Consider the following 15394-nt stretch of genomic DNA (forward strand, 5'->3'; position numbering starts at 1 on the left):
GACGAAAATAAATTTTGTCACGAAAGACGTACCTTTTAATGAAGAAAATAATTTTTCGTCTCCAAATGTACCAATTTTAGAGACAAAAATAAAATTTCGTCACCAATCTGCATATATAATAAAAAAATTAGGTGACGAAATTATTTTTCGTCATTATTTATATTTTTTTTGTCACTAAATATTTTTCCGCTAATTTTTCGGATGGTGCCAAAATTTTCAGACTTTTGGTGAAGAAAAAATTGATCACCAATAATAAAATTATTAATGACGAATATATTTTCGTCACCAATAATTTTTTATAATTTAATATTATTTAATGAAAAAATTATTTTCGTGACTAATAATTTTATTTTTAATGAGAAAATAATTTTATCACTAAATAAATGATTTAATTGCTAAAAATTTTTAGGGGGAAATGAATATATTGGCGCCTTTAGATATATCTGTTCCTCTCACACACAGATTCCAAACCTCACCCTACATGACCTCACCTCCCCCTTTCTCTTTTCTCACGCCTCACGCCTCTGTGTCTCTTCTCTCTCACGCCTCACGCTGCCCTCCTCTCTGTTACTAGAGCATCACCGCAAGGGTTAGATGAGCACAACGCAAGGGTTGGGTGAGCACACCGTAAGGGTTAGCACCACCGTCGCTTTGTCTCGGGTAGGTATGTCCTCTATTTCACCCTCTCTCTCTTTCTCTCTCTGTGCGTGTGTGTGTCTCTCTGTCTTCCTCTCTTTGTCTCCTTCGATTTGGGGCTAATTATTTTCTTCATTTTGCTCACTATTTGACATTAAACAGGGGAATTTGGGGCTTTATTGGCATCAAACTGGAAAGGGTATGACCCTCTCCTAATTTCTTTTTCTCATGTTTTTTCTATTACTTAAGGGGATCGAAAAGGCATTGGTAGCATTATGTAATGGGTTTTTATTGGACTAGGATATGATTTTGAATATTGGTATATTAATTTGGGATTTGATTCCACAGTTTCTTTCTCTTTTGTTCTTTTGGTGCTACATCAAGTTTTTTTTTGACCTTTGATAATGATCCTTTTGATATGTTTCCTCATTCTCACATATATTGGGTTATCCACTGGTTCATTGGTCAAAATTTTGGTCAAATACTGTGGCAATTTGTTGAATTGATTAAGTTAATTTTTCTTTTTAGTTAATGAAATCTTAGTTTCAAATTCACACCAATTCAGGGTATTCGAATTCAAGGCTTGAGGGTTTTGATTAAGAATTGGATTGAAGGCTCGAACCAGGTTCTAAAATTAGAGCTAAAGCTCATTTACTGTGTCAACTTTTCCCCTTCCTCTTGTACCTTACCAAGAAGGGAAAAAAATCTAGAAAGAAGAGAGAATTGTTTTGTACTATGCCTTGTTACTCATGCCTTGTGTTTGTCTTTGTTTATATGTTTAGAAGAGAGAATTATTTCAAGATTTGGATCCACTGTTGTCGAACACTTTTGGTACTATCACTGCCCTCTTGCAGGTATGCTTTATATTGTTCATAATAATATTTTGTAATCAGTTTTTGGCCACACAATTGATGTTTGCTGCAGTGTTCTACATTAATCACTGGCTAATCTGCCTCTCAAAGAACCTACCTTAATTTTCTTTTCCATTCATAATTTATTTTACTAGAAAATGCTGTTCGTCTTAGCTTTTCTTTTGTCTATCAGACATAGATTATGTTCCTTTATACAGCACAGCAAACAAGGGGTATATGTTCCAGTCTGTCTTGTGGCAGCAAATCGATGGTTCGTGCTATCGCATCATTGATTATACTGGTGACCTGTGCATTTATTGTTTATATATCTACTGCTGTGCACACGTTTTTGCATTGATCGTGCAAATTCTAAGTTCTACTTGTGTGTTACTTGATTATAAAATATGACTAAGAGATTGAAGTAGTATGTGAACTTGGTGGTGTTGATTTGGTGAAAATTGACGGCCTGATTCCTATAAAAAAATTATTTTTTGGGGCTAATTATGATGATTTGGTAAGTATTTACTGTTGCAAATTATGCTTATTTGGATATGTTTAATTTACAATTGGATGAATTTGCTTATTGAGCTAACATAATTAAGTTGAAACATTTCTAACTTGGATGCACTATATGCACATTGTTATGTATTTTTTTTAGTTGTGGAAATTATTAAATCATATTTTGTTTATAATCAATCATTGAATTTTTAAAGGAAAACAAAATCCTACAGAACAGGATGTTGTTTTGTTAGAGAATGCACTGAAGTAATGGAAAAGAAACATTGACTTGACTTCAAACTGCTTTTTTCATAGATGACAACACACCACACAATGATAGGAGAATCCATGCCGATGCCCCCACAATATCTTGGTCCTCTTGGTTTCTCTTTGTAGCAAATAGGCAAGTTGACACTCTATTTTGTTGAAAAAAATTTGCTCGGAAAAAGTTACTTTTAACTATGAAGATAATTTATTTTAGCAATCCCCTCAAACCTAATTAAAGAAACATACTAACTTTTTTCTTCAAGGTGCAAGGAAATTTACTTGTATATATGAATGAAGTAGTGTTGTTAATTATGGCTTCATTTTTTGTAGGCTTCTTCAGAGATTATGGAGTAGATGGTTCTTGGACGGTTGAAAACTTATGGAGTTGGGTTGGTTTTGTTGCGTGTTAGGGTGATATTTCTTTGATAACCAGCATCTCTAATTTGTGCTTTTCGACTTTGCTTGGATTGCTTTTCAATAGAATGCTATTTATATACATATTGACTGTCTTAATCTTGTTTTGCTGATGGGAGGAAAGAAAAAGTGAGCTTTGTTGATATCATCCCTTGCTTCATATTGCATTTTAGACTCCATTGACAACTTGATTTTGTGTAAAATATTTTTTGCGCCTAAAGAAGCTGTTAAGCTTTCCCGTCTCTCAAGAAGCTTTTGATTTTATCTTTGCAGCCTTATTCTAGTTTAATCGTGTTTATGATTAGTTGCATGTTACTTTATTAAAACTGAAGTTCTTTTATTTCTATATATATTTATGAATAGAATAGGATTTTTTATTTTTATTTTTATGATGCTATCTTTAGAAACACCTAACCCTTGTGGGGGCATATAATCTGTTAGTACACTTCTCCATATCTAATTTTCTTGCAGCTCACATCTCACTTATCCCTTTTACAATCTTGTTGACATCAAATAAGAACATATCTATTTAGCTATACAGAGAAAAGATAGAAACACAGGATCACATAAACATGATGTGCACAACATCAAACTAGTTAGATCTTTTCTTCAAGAAATGTGTCTGTTTTTATAGAATGAATGTTTTTGGAGAGATTTGAAAGGGCAGGTACAATGTCACAGTTTTTTCATAGACACACATATCTCACCTCATCTGTCTTGTTGTCCCGAAATATTCATAGCAATTAGATCATGGCTTCAGGTCATCAAATGATCAAACGGTTGGGATTGTTTTGAGGTAGAACGACAAAGGGGTTCTTCGTCCATCAAAGGAGGGATATGATATGTGTGAAAAGGACTACAATTCAAGCAATGATGTATTTGTCTATCAATATGTAGGAAACAATAGAAAGAACCACAGGAAGAAGATACATCAACTTGTGGTTATGCACTAGGTCAAACTTGTTGGATCCTTCTTCAACAATGGTCTCCAATTTAGGAACATTGGATGAAGGTTTTTGGGGAGAGAAGAGAGGAGATGGAAACTCAGGAATGACTGTGTATTTAATAATGGGCAGCCTTCTTGTGTTGAGTTGGGTGAAGTAGTGAAGGTTAGGGTGGCTGTGTGATCTCATTAAAGTGAGAATGGCTAATTGGTATCCTTGTGTGTGATACAGATCAGCCACAGCTGCGAGCCATAGCCAAGGCCACAGCAGTCAAGGCATTAAAGTGAGAATGGCTAATGGTCTAAGTAATACCGTGGATCCCCTATTTATTTTCATACAATGGGATGTTGGAGAGATTTATATATATTATGAAATTACAGTACTATGTTTAGTAAGAGTTGGGATGGAGGAAAGTTAATCCGACGAGGACTCATGCGAAATTAATTATGCCAAGGCACTGAGAAATTTAACCCATGGTTTTGAGGGAGTATTAATCTGTCCGCACAACTAATCCCCTTATTGGTGAATCAAATGTGAGACATTACAAAATTAGGAGACAAATCCTAAACATATGGGGTCTTATGTTTTTTAGTTTAATACCCTAATCTTGACACAATCATGTCGGAAAGGGTAGAATATATATATGTTTATCTTTCATCTTCAATGTTGATATGTACAAGATGTTTTGAAGCTTTAAGTTTTCAGCCCTTGAACTACTTATCAAGTTTTTATATTGTTCATCCTATATGTGTCAAAATATGTAAAAAGTGCTTAGTATTCTAACTATTTTGGTATTACCTCCCCTTAAAGACAGACCATAAGTTGTCATTAGCATGATCCGTTGAAAAATAATAGTGGATCTTATTATTTTATAGATATGATAGGTCCTATATTTATACATATGGTTCGTACGTAGGAGGTAAAAAGAAAGGGGGGTAAATATTCATGTATCATTTTCTTAGTCATCAAACCAAGACATACTCTCTGAGGATGAACTGTCTAGTACAAAATCTGACTCCATTTTCATTTGGCAGACTTAACTCGAACAGCATTACACTCTGGTAGGGGCCTCCCCATCAACCATAACTCAGTTGTACCAAATTTGCAATCATGTGTGAAGAAATTGTTTCTCTAGTCGATGATAAACGTACCTAATTGCCTTAAAATAGCAAGAACATCAAGTACCCAAGACAAAATAGAAACTTGGTTGCAAGGCGGTAGGGGCCGCCCCATCGATCACTCTTGGTGAAGAAAGACTATTGACTAGTTATATACCAAAACACAGAAAAAAAATCTAGACTACACATTAATTTTTTTTCTGCCTCATTATCTAATTGCATTGAAATCTATTAATTGGGCAGTTTTTGCAGTCTTGGCTTCTTTTACCTTTGGGTAATTTTGCATACTAGGTATTTTACAGTGTTCCACATGCATGCTTAAGCTTCTCACACGTGGTTATGTAATGCATTCTATTTTTAAAATGTTGACTTACATATGATCGAAAGTCTGGATATCTCTTCTTTTCCCTTTTGTAGGTGCTCTTTCATACCACTTCTTATGAACATTCTGCCTCTGTGAGAACATTCACGGACACGTTGTAACTAAATCTATCACGGGGGGATGGATAAGTAGAAAGTGCTTGAAAATATCGATTTTATACAAGTTCTTTCCTGAGAAGTTGAAAATTTCTATATTTACCTTTGATGTTTTGGACATGTTAGATGAAAACTATCAGTTTCATCAATAAGGATGCAAAGTGCTTAGTCACATAACATAACAGTTGTTAGCAATGATATTGGCTAAGAGGAAACTGGTTATGGTTCCCAACACTGACAAGTCTGACAATACTTGTTACACCGATTTCTCTGGGGCTCTTTACATATTGAGCATTATTTATCTCTCGAGATTTTTCATCCAGCTGGGGGTTGGATAATGTGAGATTTCTTTGGGTAGATCTACAGTGTTCAAATATAGAGGTTATGTTATAGACTTAGCAAAAAAATATAGAGGTTGTAGAAGTTTTATAGTTCCTCCAATACTTCTTATGCTGTGAGCCTTGAACTTATTCCTGCTGCTGATACTTGCTGCACAACCCAGCTACCCCTGCAGGATGCCAGTGTGCGAGGCAGGGGCATGTGGGAAGTCATTGGTTGATTTGTCCTCTCATTTTTTGTAGGCTCACTTGAAAGGGATTAATTACACCTTAATTATTTATGTTTCTTGTTCTGCAGACAAGGCAAGCCTTTACACCAGAGCAAATAAATGAAGCATGTTATGTTGACATTAATTCCAACAAGGCTGTCTTTGACAGTTTGAGGAATAACCCAAAAGTGAACTATGATGGGAGGTGCTTCGCTTACAAGGTAAATCCTAATCTTTTCACCTGGAACCCTGGCAGACAATTGAACTTCTCTGTCTTCCCCAAGAGTTCATAGATTGTTACAGGTGCCTGCCCAAAAAGTTTCGAAAAAAAGTTGTCTTTGTGCTGAGAATTTACTTGGTCTTTATTTGATTACAGTCCAAACATGCTCTGGAGGACAAGAATCAACTACTCATCCTAATACGTAAAATTCCAGAGGGCATTGCTGTTATTGATCTCAAGGATGCATACCCAACTGTCATGGAGGATCTACAGGTTTGTGTTACCGCCTAAAATAATAGCCAAATACTTGCATGGACTTTGCATTATAACCTTTAATTTTCGTTTTTCTTGGAATTTTAGAGCAAAATTTGTATTTTCTTCATAGGCTTTGAAAGCTGCTGGTCAAATCTGGCTGTTGTCGAACTTCGACTCGCAAGAGGACATAGCCTATCCAAATGACCCTCGAGTGCCAATCAAGGTTGATGACGACCTGAAACTGCTATTCCAGGGAATTGAACTACCACGTGATATGATTGACATTGAGAAGAATCTTCAAAAGAACGGGATGAAGCCCGCCACAAACACTGCAAAAATCTAGACTACACATTAATTTGTCATTAGCATGATCCGTTGAAAAATAATGGTGGATCTTATTATTTTATAGATATGATAGGTCCTATATTTATACATATGGTTCGTACGTAGGAGGTAAAAAGAAAGGGGGTAAATATTCATGTATCATTTTCTTAGTCATCAAGCCAAGACATACTCTCTGAGGATGAACTGTCTAGTACAAAATTTGACTCCATTTTCATTTGGCAGACTTAGCTCGAACAGCATTACACTCTGGTAGGGGCCTCCCCATCAACCATAACTCAGTTGTATCCAATTTGCAGTCATGTGTGAAGAAATTGTTTCTCTAGTCGATGATAAACGTATAATTTTTATGCTAAATGAAATATGTAGTTTCGAATTATTTGCGGATGTAAACTTATAATAGTTGCTGACTTTAATTAAACAGGTTCAGAAGTGGTTGATATATGTATTTTGTTGAATGTTGATGATTCAATTTATTTGTTGGTTTGAATGATTTCTTCTTTTTACAGATTATATTGAATAAATTGGATGAATTATTATAAATTACAGGTTTATTTTGTTGGGTATTGGCGACCAAAATTTGGTTTGGTTTTTATAGTTTTGGCGACCAATTGATTAGTCGCGAAATGTCACAATTGGCGACTAAAAAAATTTTGGTCGCAGAATGTCACAATTGGCGACCATAATTTTTGGTCGCGAAATGTCCCAATTGACGACCAAAACAAATTTTGGTCGCAGAATGTCACAATTGGCGACCAATTGATTAGTCGCGAAATGTCACAATTGGCGACCAAAAAAAATATTGGTCGCAGAATGTCACAATTGGCGACCAAACAAATTTTGGTTGCAGAATGTCACAATTGGCGACCAAACTTTTTGGTCATTGAATGTGATAATTGGCGACCAAATTTTTTGGTCGCGAAAATATCACTTTTCGCGACCAAAGTGTTTTGGCGACAAAATAAATTAGTCGCGGTAATTAAACATTTAGCGACGAAAAATTTAGTCGCGAAATCTAACTTTTGCCGACCAACCACAATTTTGGTCGCGAATTACTTTTGCCGACCCTCAATTGGCGACCAAAGTAGCGACCAAAAAAATTGGTCGCGGATAACTTTTGCCGACCAAAAATTGACTTTTAGCGACCAATTTTTTTGTTGCCAAAAGTGTTAATTCTTGTAGTGGTCTCACAATGAAGGAAAACACATCAGTGATAGCTTTCTTGTGGGACTGTCATGTAATGTATAGTTTTTTTTTTTTTTTTTTCTAATAATAACTTCAAAAAAACCTACTATTTTATATTGTTTTTGTTTTTTGTGTGAGAGTACTTTTTGAAATTTCAAAAGACAAAATTTTGAAATTTTCTAAACAATGAGGGTGCGTTTTATTCAAGGGATTAGGGGGAGAATCTATTGGAGGGGATACCCATTGTTTGGTGCAATTTTAGTCCGTCAAACATGAAATTTGACCGGACTCCATATCCCTCGTATGAGGGACTAAATAATCCTAGGGGGTATCATTATTTACATGGGATTAATATCTTATGGGATTAATATGTGAAATGTTACTCTCATGCTATTACTTAGTAAACAATTGGAAAATGGTAAAATAATATTTTGAGCATTTATAAATTATAAATTTAATTTAATTAAAAATAATAAATTAAAAATTATGGCCTTAAAAAAAAAAAAATTTTTGTGTTGTTAAATTAAATGATAAAAAATTTAAAATATAAAATATTTATGAATTAAATTTTTTTATTGTTATTACATTTTTTTCCTAGTCTTTTGAACATTTTGTAAATTATAAATTATAAATTTAAAATTATATATTAAATAAAAAACTAAATTATAAATTATAAATTATAAATTAAATTTAATTAAAAATAATAAATTAAAAATTATGGCCTTATAAATTAAAAAAATTTAGTGTTGTTAAATTATAGATTACAAATAGGGATGTAAGAAAAACCGAAAAAACCGACCAAACCGATTGAACCGGACCAAATCGGCTATATTTGGTCTGTTTTTTTAACAAGAATCGGTCCGTGCGGTTTTTAAATTTGATTTTTTTCGGTTTTCGGTTCAATATCGGTTTAAGCACCTTGTGCACCGATCTAAACCGAAACCGACCGCTCACTACAAGAAAAGTGGGTTTATGAGACGGAACTATTTGCGACGGCACACTTGCCGTCTCAAAAAGTCACTTTTTGCGACGGCAGAAAATGCCGTCTCAAAAGAGCAGAGTATTTGCGACGGCACCATTTGCCGTCTCAAAAAAACAGAGTATTTGCGACGGCACAATTCGCCGTCTCAAAAAATGGGAGTATTTGCGACGGTATTTTCTGCCGTCACAAATACTCTCATTTTTTGAGACGGCAAATTGTGCCGTCGCAAATGCTCTGCTTTTTTGAGACGGCAAATGGTGCCGTCGCAAATACTCTGCTCTTTTGAGACGGCATTTTCTGCCGTCGCAAAAAGTGACTTTTGTGTTTTTTTTTTTTAGTGAATATTTTTAAAATTTTAAATATTTTTTTTAAATGCACCTTACTTAAATGTATCAAAAAAAAAATTATGAATTTTTTTTTAAAAAATTAATAAATACATAAAAATACAAAAAAAAAATGTATTGAATTATTGTATTTTTGGTATTTAGTGAATTTTTAAAAGATTTTTTTTTAAATTTTTAAAATTTTTAGGTGTATTTATGTTAAGTGTGTCTAAAAATTAAAAAAATACTTAAAATATTAAAAAAAATTCAGTAAAAACAATATAACACAAAAAACAAGAAAACATAATTTTCTCAAAAGAGTTTTTGGAAAACTCTAACCTAGCATAGTGATTGTGGTTTTGAGACAGTTTCATATATATACAGTCATAAAATGGTTTGAATAAATTTAACGGTATTTTTTTGTCGCAAAAAAAATTAAAAAAAAAACAATGTCGTCTTACTCTTTTGATATAACATTTCTCTTTTCATTCATTTTTTCATCTTCATGTCTCTCTGTCTCTATCTCTCTCTTCTCTTTATCTCTTTCACTCATCACTCTTCTTTCTCTGTCTGTCTGTTTCTCTCTCTCATTTTCTTTCTGTGTCTCTCGCCTATCTCTTTTCTCTCTATCTCTCTCATCTGTTTTTTCTCTCTGTCTCTCTCGCTCATCTCTCTTCTCTCTATCTCTCTCATTTCTTTTTTTTTCTCTCTCTCTCTCTTATCTTTCTATCTCTCTCGCCCATTTCTCTTCTCTCTCTGTCTCTCTCTCTTTTTTTGTGTCCTTCTCTCGCTCATATCTTTTCGCTCTATTTCTCTCTCTTTTTGTCTACTCTCGCTCATCTCTTATTTCTCTCTCTTTTTCTATCTCTCCCTCTATCTCTCTCTTTTTTTCTGTTTATCTCTCTCCATGTCTCTCTCTCACTCATCACTTTTCTGTCTGTCTCTCTCTCTCTCTCTTTGTCTACTTGTCTATTTGTCTATTTCTCTCTCACTATGTTCGCCTTGCACACTTTCTTACTTCCATCTTCTCTATTTATCGAGCTCCTTCTCAATTTATCGATCCACTATAAACGACGTCGTCTTACTCTTTTGAACGTTTCTCTTTTCACTCATTTTTTCATCTTCCTATCTCTCTATCTCTCTTCTCTTTCTCTCTCTTACTCATCACTCTTCTCTGTCTGTCTGTCTCTCCATTTCTCTATGTGTCTCTGTCTTTTTTTTCTCTCTCTCCCACTCATCACTCTTCTCTGTTTGTCTATCTCTCTCTTTCTCTCTTCTCTTTCTCTTTCTCTCTCTCACTCATCACTCTTCTCTGTCTGTCCGTCTCTCTCTTTCTCTCTGTGTCTCTTTCTCTCTCTCACTCATCACTATTTTCTGTCTGTTCGTCTCTCTCTTTCTCTCTATGTCTCTCCCTCTCTTCTCTTTCTCTCTCTCACTCATCACTCTTCTTTGTCTGTCTGTCTCTCTCCCCCACTGTGTTCACCTTGCTCACTCTCTCTCTCGTCTCTTCTCTATTTACCGAGCTCTCCACTACAAGAAAATGCACTTTTAGCGACCATTTTGTCTCTCTCTCGCTCATTACTTTGTCTCTGTCTATTTCTCTCTCTCTCTCTCTCTCTCTCTCTCTATCTCTCTTCTCTATCTGTCTCTCACTCATCTCTCTCTCACCACCCATCTTCTCAACCACATTCACCACTACTGCAAATGCCATTCCACTACTACCACTGTTGTCACTCCACCTCTACAACTATCATTACTACCACCATCGCTACCACTCTACTACCACCTCTACTACTACTATTATTACCTCTTATCTACCACCGTTATTCTATCTTCTCTACCACTACCACAACTTCACCACTTATCTCCTTCACCATCACTACCACCACCACTTTCACCACTACTGCCGCTTCTATCCTCTACCAAAAAAAATTAGTTCTTGATTTTTAGTAACCAAAAAAAAATAAAATGAGTCGCAAAAAAATATTTTTATTGACCACAAAAAATTAACTTTATTTTAATGAAAATTATTATCCCTATCTCTACCAAATAAAAAAATAATAATAAATTTTTATTCATTAAAATAAATATGAAACAAATAAATTTTCAACCTTACTAAATGAAAAAAAAAAAAATTCATCAACTATAAAAAAAAATTTAATAAAAAATAATTTTTTTTAACAAATCCTCCATTGCGGAAAAAAAAATTTATTATTTAAATATTCATTTGTAATGAAAATAAAAAAAAAAATTCCAAAAAAACTCGGGTTCCTCCCACCCCAAACCCAAAATCCCTAATCTCTTCCCCCTTTTCCATTCCCGCTCGTTTTTCCCCCCCTCAACCAAAAATCCCCAAATCTCAAATCCCTAATTTTTGAACCAAAAATCCCCATCTCTGTCTCTCTCGCGACTGTGGCAGACGATGGCTTTCCCTCTCCTGCTCTCATTCCAGTGGCTTTCCCCATCTCTTGTTTTTGATTTCGGTTTCTCCTCCGATCCGTCTCACAAAATGTCGTCCGTATACGGAGCTCGATTGATAACTTTTGAAGATTCAGAGAAGGAGATAATTTTATTCAAGGTTTTATTTGCTTACTTTGAATATATACGGTTAATTTTATTGAGATAATTTTGATTGATTCAGTGGGTTTTTATTATATTGTTCTGTTTCATATAAACAAACACAGTTTACATCTTAACTCTTCTTTGCTATCTTCCTTTCTGGTTTTTGTGCTTTCTTTCACCTTTTCTCTCTCTCTCTCTCTCTCTCTCTCTCTCTCTCTCTATATATATATATATATATATATAATTCTTGTTCATACGTGTTCTTGGTAAGAATTATATACCATTCATGTTTTTTTTTTCCTTCCATAATTTTTCAGAAAATGAGTTTTTTTTTTTTTTTTTTGCTGAATATATATAGGAAGATGAATGTTTAACTGTAAAGTGCTTTTATGTTGTTAGCTGTGAATACAAGTCAAGAATGGGTTGAAAATAAGGGTTTATATTACCATTTTTGTATGTGTTTATATCTTCTCTTGGTCGGGTTGTGTATAGTAGGAGGTGGTCCAGGAGCTATATTTCAATGATTTGTCCACATCTGAGTGTCTGGCTAGCAAGTATCTGTCTCTCTCTTGCTAGTTCTATATTTTCATTCAGTTTTGAGACATGGATGGTGGTTGAGCATGAGAAGGTTTGTGTTAAAAAAAACCAGTTCTTCTCTTTTGCATTAGACATTGGCAGCATGTTTGGTGTTCTAAGTGCGTGACTAAATCCATCATGGTTGCTGTCTGTTTAATTGTTGATTTTGTTTTGTGCTCTAAAATTCAGGTCTTCATTGGTCCTGTTCCATGTCATAAGCACATATTGAAATAGAAACTGATAGCTAACAAATGAATTGCTCTCTATCATTTTTGTCACTCATGGATGGAAGGAAGTATCGCAAACGGCAGTGCTCAAGGATTATGAAATATCTTTTAAACTTAATGTCGCAAAGTTTGAATGTTGTGAAATTATATTGTGCTTTTGTTATTTAAACTTAAGAAGATGCTATGGCTAACTTTTAAAAGAATTGGTTTGCACGAAAATGTTGTTGAACCATATCAATTTGGCATATGATGATCTAAATGTGTCTCAAAATAAAAACCTAGTTGTGAATCTTAGAACTTTTTGAGTGATTTTCTATTCCTTGCTGGATGACCCTCTTATTTTGTTCTTGCAGTCTCAAAGCATTACACAAGAAATTAGTCATGGGGGATATTTTGCAGAGGAAAAACAACACAGAAGATACTTATGGAGATAACTATTGGTGTTGTGACAATCAAATTGTCCAGGCAGTATGGACACTAGTCCCCGTGTGTGGTTTGGATGATGGGAATAATTTTATGGCATTGGTGTCTGATTTTATATCTAGGGTATTATTTTTATTTTTATTTCAATGTCTTTGTTATTGTTTGTTGCCCATTGTTTTGCGTTGATACTGAAATGATTGTGTACTCTTTATTGTGACTGCAGGTTGGTATTGGAAATCCTCATAGCGTTGTTTTTCATCTCCCTGGAGATTCTGGACAGACACATGTTTGCCGACCACTTAATCCTGATAATAGTACAGAAATTAGTTTTCGCATGGACACTGGTATATCTGAAGAACTTCTGATTTCACTTATGCGGCTTCTGAAGAAGTATCTGATTGACGACTCTGTTAAGATAATTGATATGACATCACAAACAATTCGGGTGAGTTCATAGTGCATTTGGATTTTTCTATGTTTTCCTAGTGAGGTTTTATCAAAGATTGGGTTAAGATAATTGATATGACGTCAAAAACAATCTGGGTGAGTCCATACTACATTTGGATTTTGCTATTTTTTTCAAATGAGGTTTTACCATACCAACCATGTTTTGTGCTTGCCAAACTCTCTTTCATTGAATTTGATGTATGTGCATTTTGTTTCATGTTTTCTTTGTACATTGAAGATATTACACTATTAGAAGAGTGTACACTGTTTGCTGGTTGCATTAGTCGTTAAAGGACACTTTCTTTTAAATATGAATTACAATCCTGGTTTCTGAGACCATGCTCAATGTAAGTTGTGGGTTTGTTTCATTACATAAAATACAAATTTTTTTTTGTTTGGTCATGTTTTTGTGTTTAGGGTGATTATTGGTCAGTTAAAAGTGGAAGCTTATGTAGAATGTCAATGAAAATGATATAAAATTGTCCATAAAAATGTTATAAAATTGCCATGTATGAAAACACTTGGAGACACCACTATTCAGATGTATAGATAAATGGTAGAGTTTATGTTATTTCATTAAGGGTAATCTTGTAATTTCTCAAACTATTTAATGAAAATACATGGGTCTGGGATGGGAAAAGTGACTCATTATAAAACCCTATTTTTTGTATTATGCTTTCTTTTTCTCCATCTTTTCTTTTCTACTTTTAACTATCCATTGTTATGGGTTGCGATAGATTCTGTTTCAAGGTGAGTGAAAATATGGATTCAAAAGAAGTCACAGATGCTCACCCAATTTTAAGGAAGAGAATTATTTTTGTTTTCCATTTAAACACATAATTATGTATTTCAACTAAAAGTTTGAATTATCAGTTGAAAGACCACATGGAATCTGTGCCTAAATTTAAGATTCATAACATACATGTGAACAGGGTTTGAATTTATGGTTTTAAGTTATTATTTGTGTATAAAAGGATTGAAAACAAATATATCCTAGGAAGAGAAGTATGCACATGAAAGATCATTTGAATGATGCACAGAATAATAAATTGAAGCTATAGCCCCTTAGAACTTTGTTAAATGTTATTTGAGTATTTAGTCAAGGGTAATATAGTCTTTTTATACTCTCTCTAATTATATTAGTAAACTACATGTATTTTGGTTAATTAACACCCTAATACCTTTTAGTTCTCTTTATTCCCAATAAACTTAAAACTGAAATTTAAATTTGTTGAGATCTCAATTTTATAGGTAAAGTTGATATATTGTGAGATTATTATGTCATAATATTAATGATTTAAATTGTTCATCTCATATGACAAGTTGAGAAAAATATACATATAAAAAATAAATTGCTCAGATGTAAATAATTGTATGATCAAATCACATATATATTATAACAAATTGATGATCTATTCTTAAAAATATACCAATCTTAACAAATTGCTCTGATTTGAGAGTTAGAGTCGGATATCACTCTAGGCAAACTAGTTCCATGTGGGATTTGATGACTAACAAAAAAAATGTTGTATTTGATGCTATAGTAGTTAAATTTTTATGTTTTTTTGTAATTAACATTAACACATAATTATATTGTCATTAATTATTTTTATTTTTATTTTTCAGATATTTTCCATGTAGAAGTGTGCTTCTTGTGGAATGCATGCCTGTGGAGAATGTGGCTAACTTCTGTTTTTGTTATCTACGAAGAATGATGAGAAAAACATTTAATTTTGATTTATGTTATTTTGAATTATGAACAAAATAATGTATTTAAACATTATATATGTATTATGGAACATTATGTAGTGGGATAATTTTGTTGATGTGTAATTATGAATAGAAGAATATTTTATTATGAAGAAGTTGTTTTTATACAGGAATTTTTATATTATTATGCAATTATTATGGAGAAATTTTAATATTTTTAATAATTTTATTGGAGGATTTTTTTTCTTTTTTGTGCAAAAAACAGAAAATTTTATTATTTTTATTCTGTTGCAAAAAATAAAAATTTTATTATTTAAAATAGAAAATTTATTATTTTTTTAGTACTTTTTGCGACGGTAGTACACTGTCGCAAAAATATAGAAATTTTTC

General features: G+C 33.3%; 2 protein-coding genes across 6 annotated transcripts; both read left to right on the forward strand.

The window, feature by feature from the left end:
- The first annotated feature begins 594 nt into the window (after nt 1-594).
- On the forward strand, nt 595-6948 carry LOC145793504 (uncharacterized). The gene is made up of 7 exons (XM_082876348.1): nt 595-653; nt 799-835; nt 1202-1261; nt 1419-1490; nt 5842-5973; nt 6129-6245; nt 6358-6948. The coding sequence occupies exons 1-7, from the start codon at nt 595-597 to the stop codon at nt 6568-6570; spliced, it is 690 nt and encodes a 229-aa protein (XP_082732474.1). The 3' UTR covers nt 6571-6948.
- A 4356-nt stretch (nt 6949-11304) lies between these two features.
- On the forward strand, nt 11305-15171 carry LOC114293110 (serine/threonine-protein kinase ATM). Of its 5 annotated transcripts, none has more exons than XM_082874566.1 (4): nt 11305-11637; nt 12824-12970; nt 13071-13337; nt 13436-13605. In XM_082874566.1, the coding sequence occupies exons 1-3, from the start codon at nt 11482-11484 to the stop codon at nt 13302-13304; spliced, it is 537 nt and encodes a 178-aa protein (XP_082730692.1). In that variant the 5' UTR covers nt 11305-11481; the 3' UTR covers nt 13305-13337; nt 13436-13605. The 5 variants fall into 5 exon arrangements, with proteins under 5 accessions (XP_082730692.1, XP_082730691.1, XP_082730694.1 ...); XM_082874565.1 differs by lacking the exon at nt 13436-13605 and adding an exon at nt 14921-15171 and having other exon boundaries at nt 11307-11637; nt 13071-13292; XM_082874568.1 differs by lacking the exon at nt 13436-13605 and adding an exon at nt 14921-15171 and having other exon boundaries at nt 11308-11637; nt 12778-12970; nt 13071-13292.
- The last annotated feature ends 223 nt before the right edge of the window (nt 15172-15394 follow it).

This window comes from Camellia sinensis, chromosome 6, assembly GCF_055761805.1.
Source record: "Camellia sinensis isolate YWXY chromosome 6, ASM5576180v1, whole genome shotgun sequence".
Taxonomy (NCBI): Eukaryota; Viridiplantae; Streptophyta; class Magnoliopsida; order Ericales; family Theaceae; genus Camellia; species Camellia sinensis.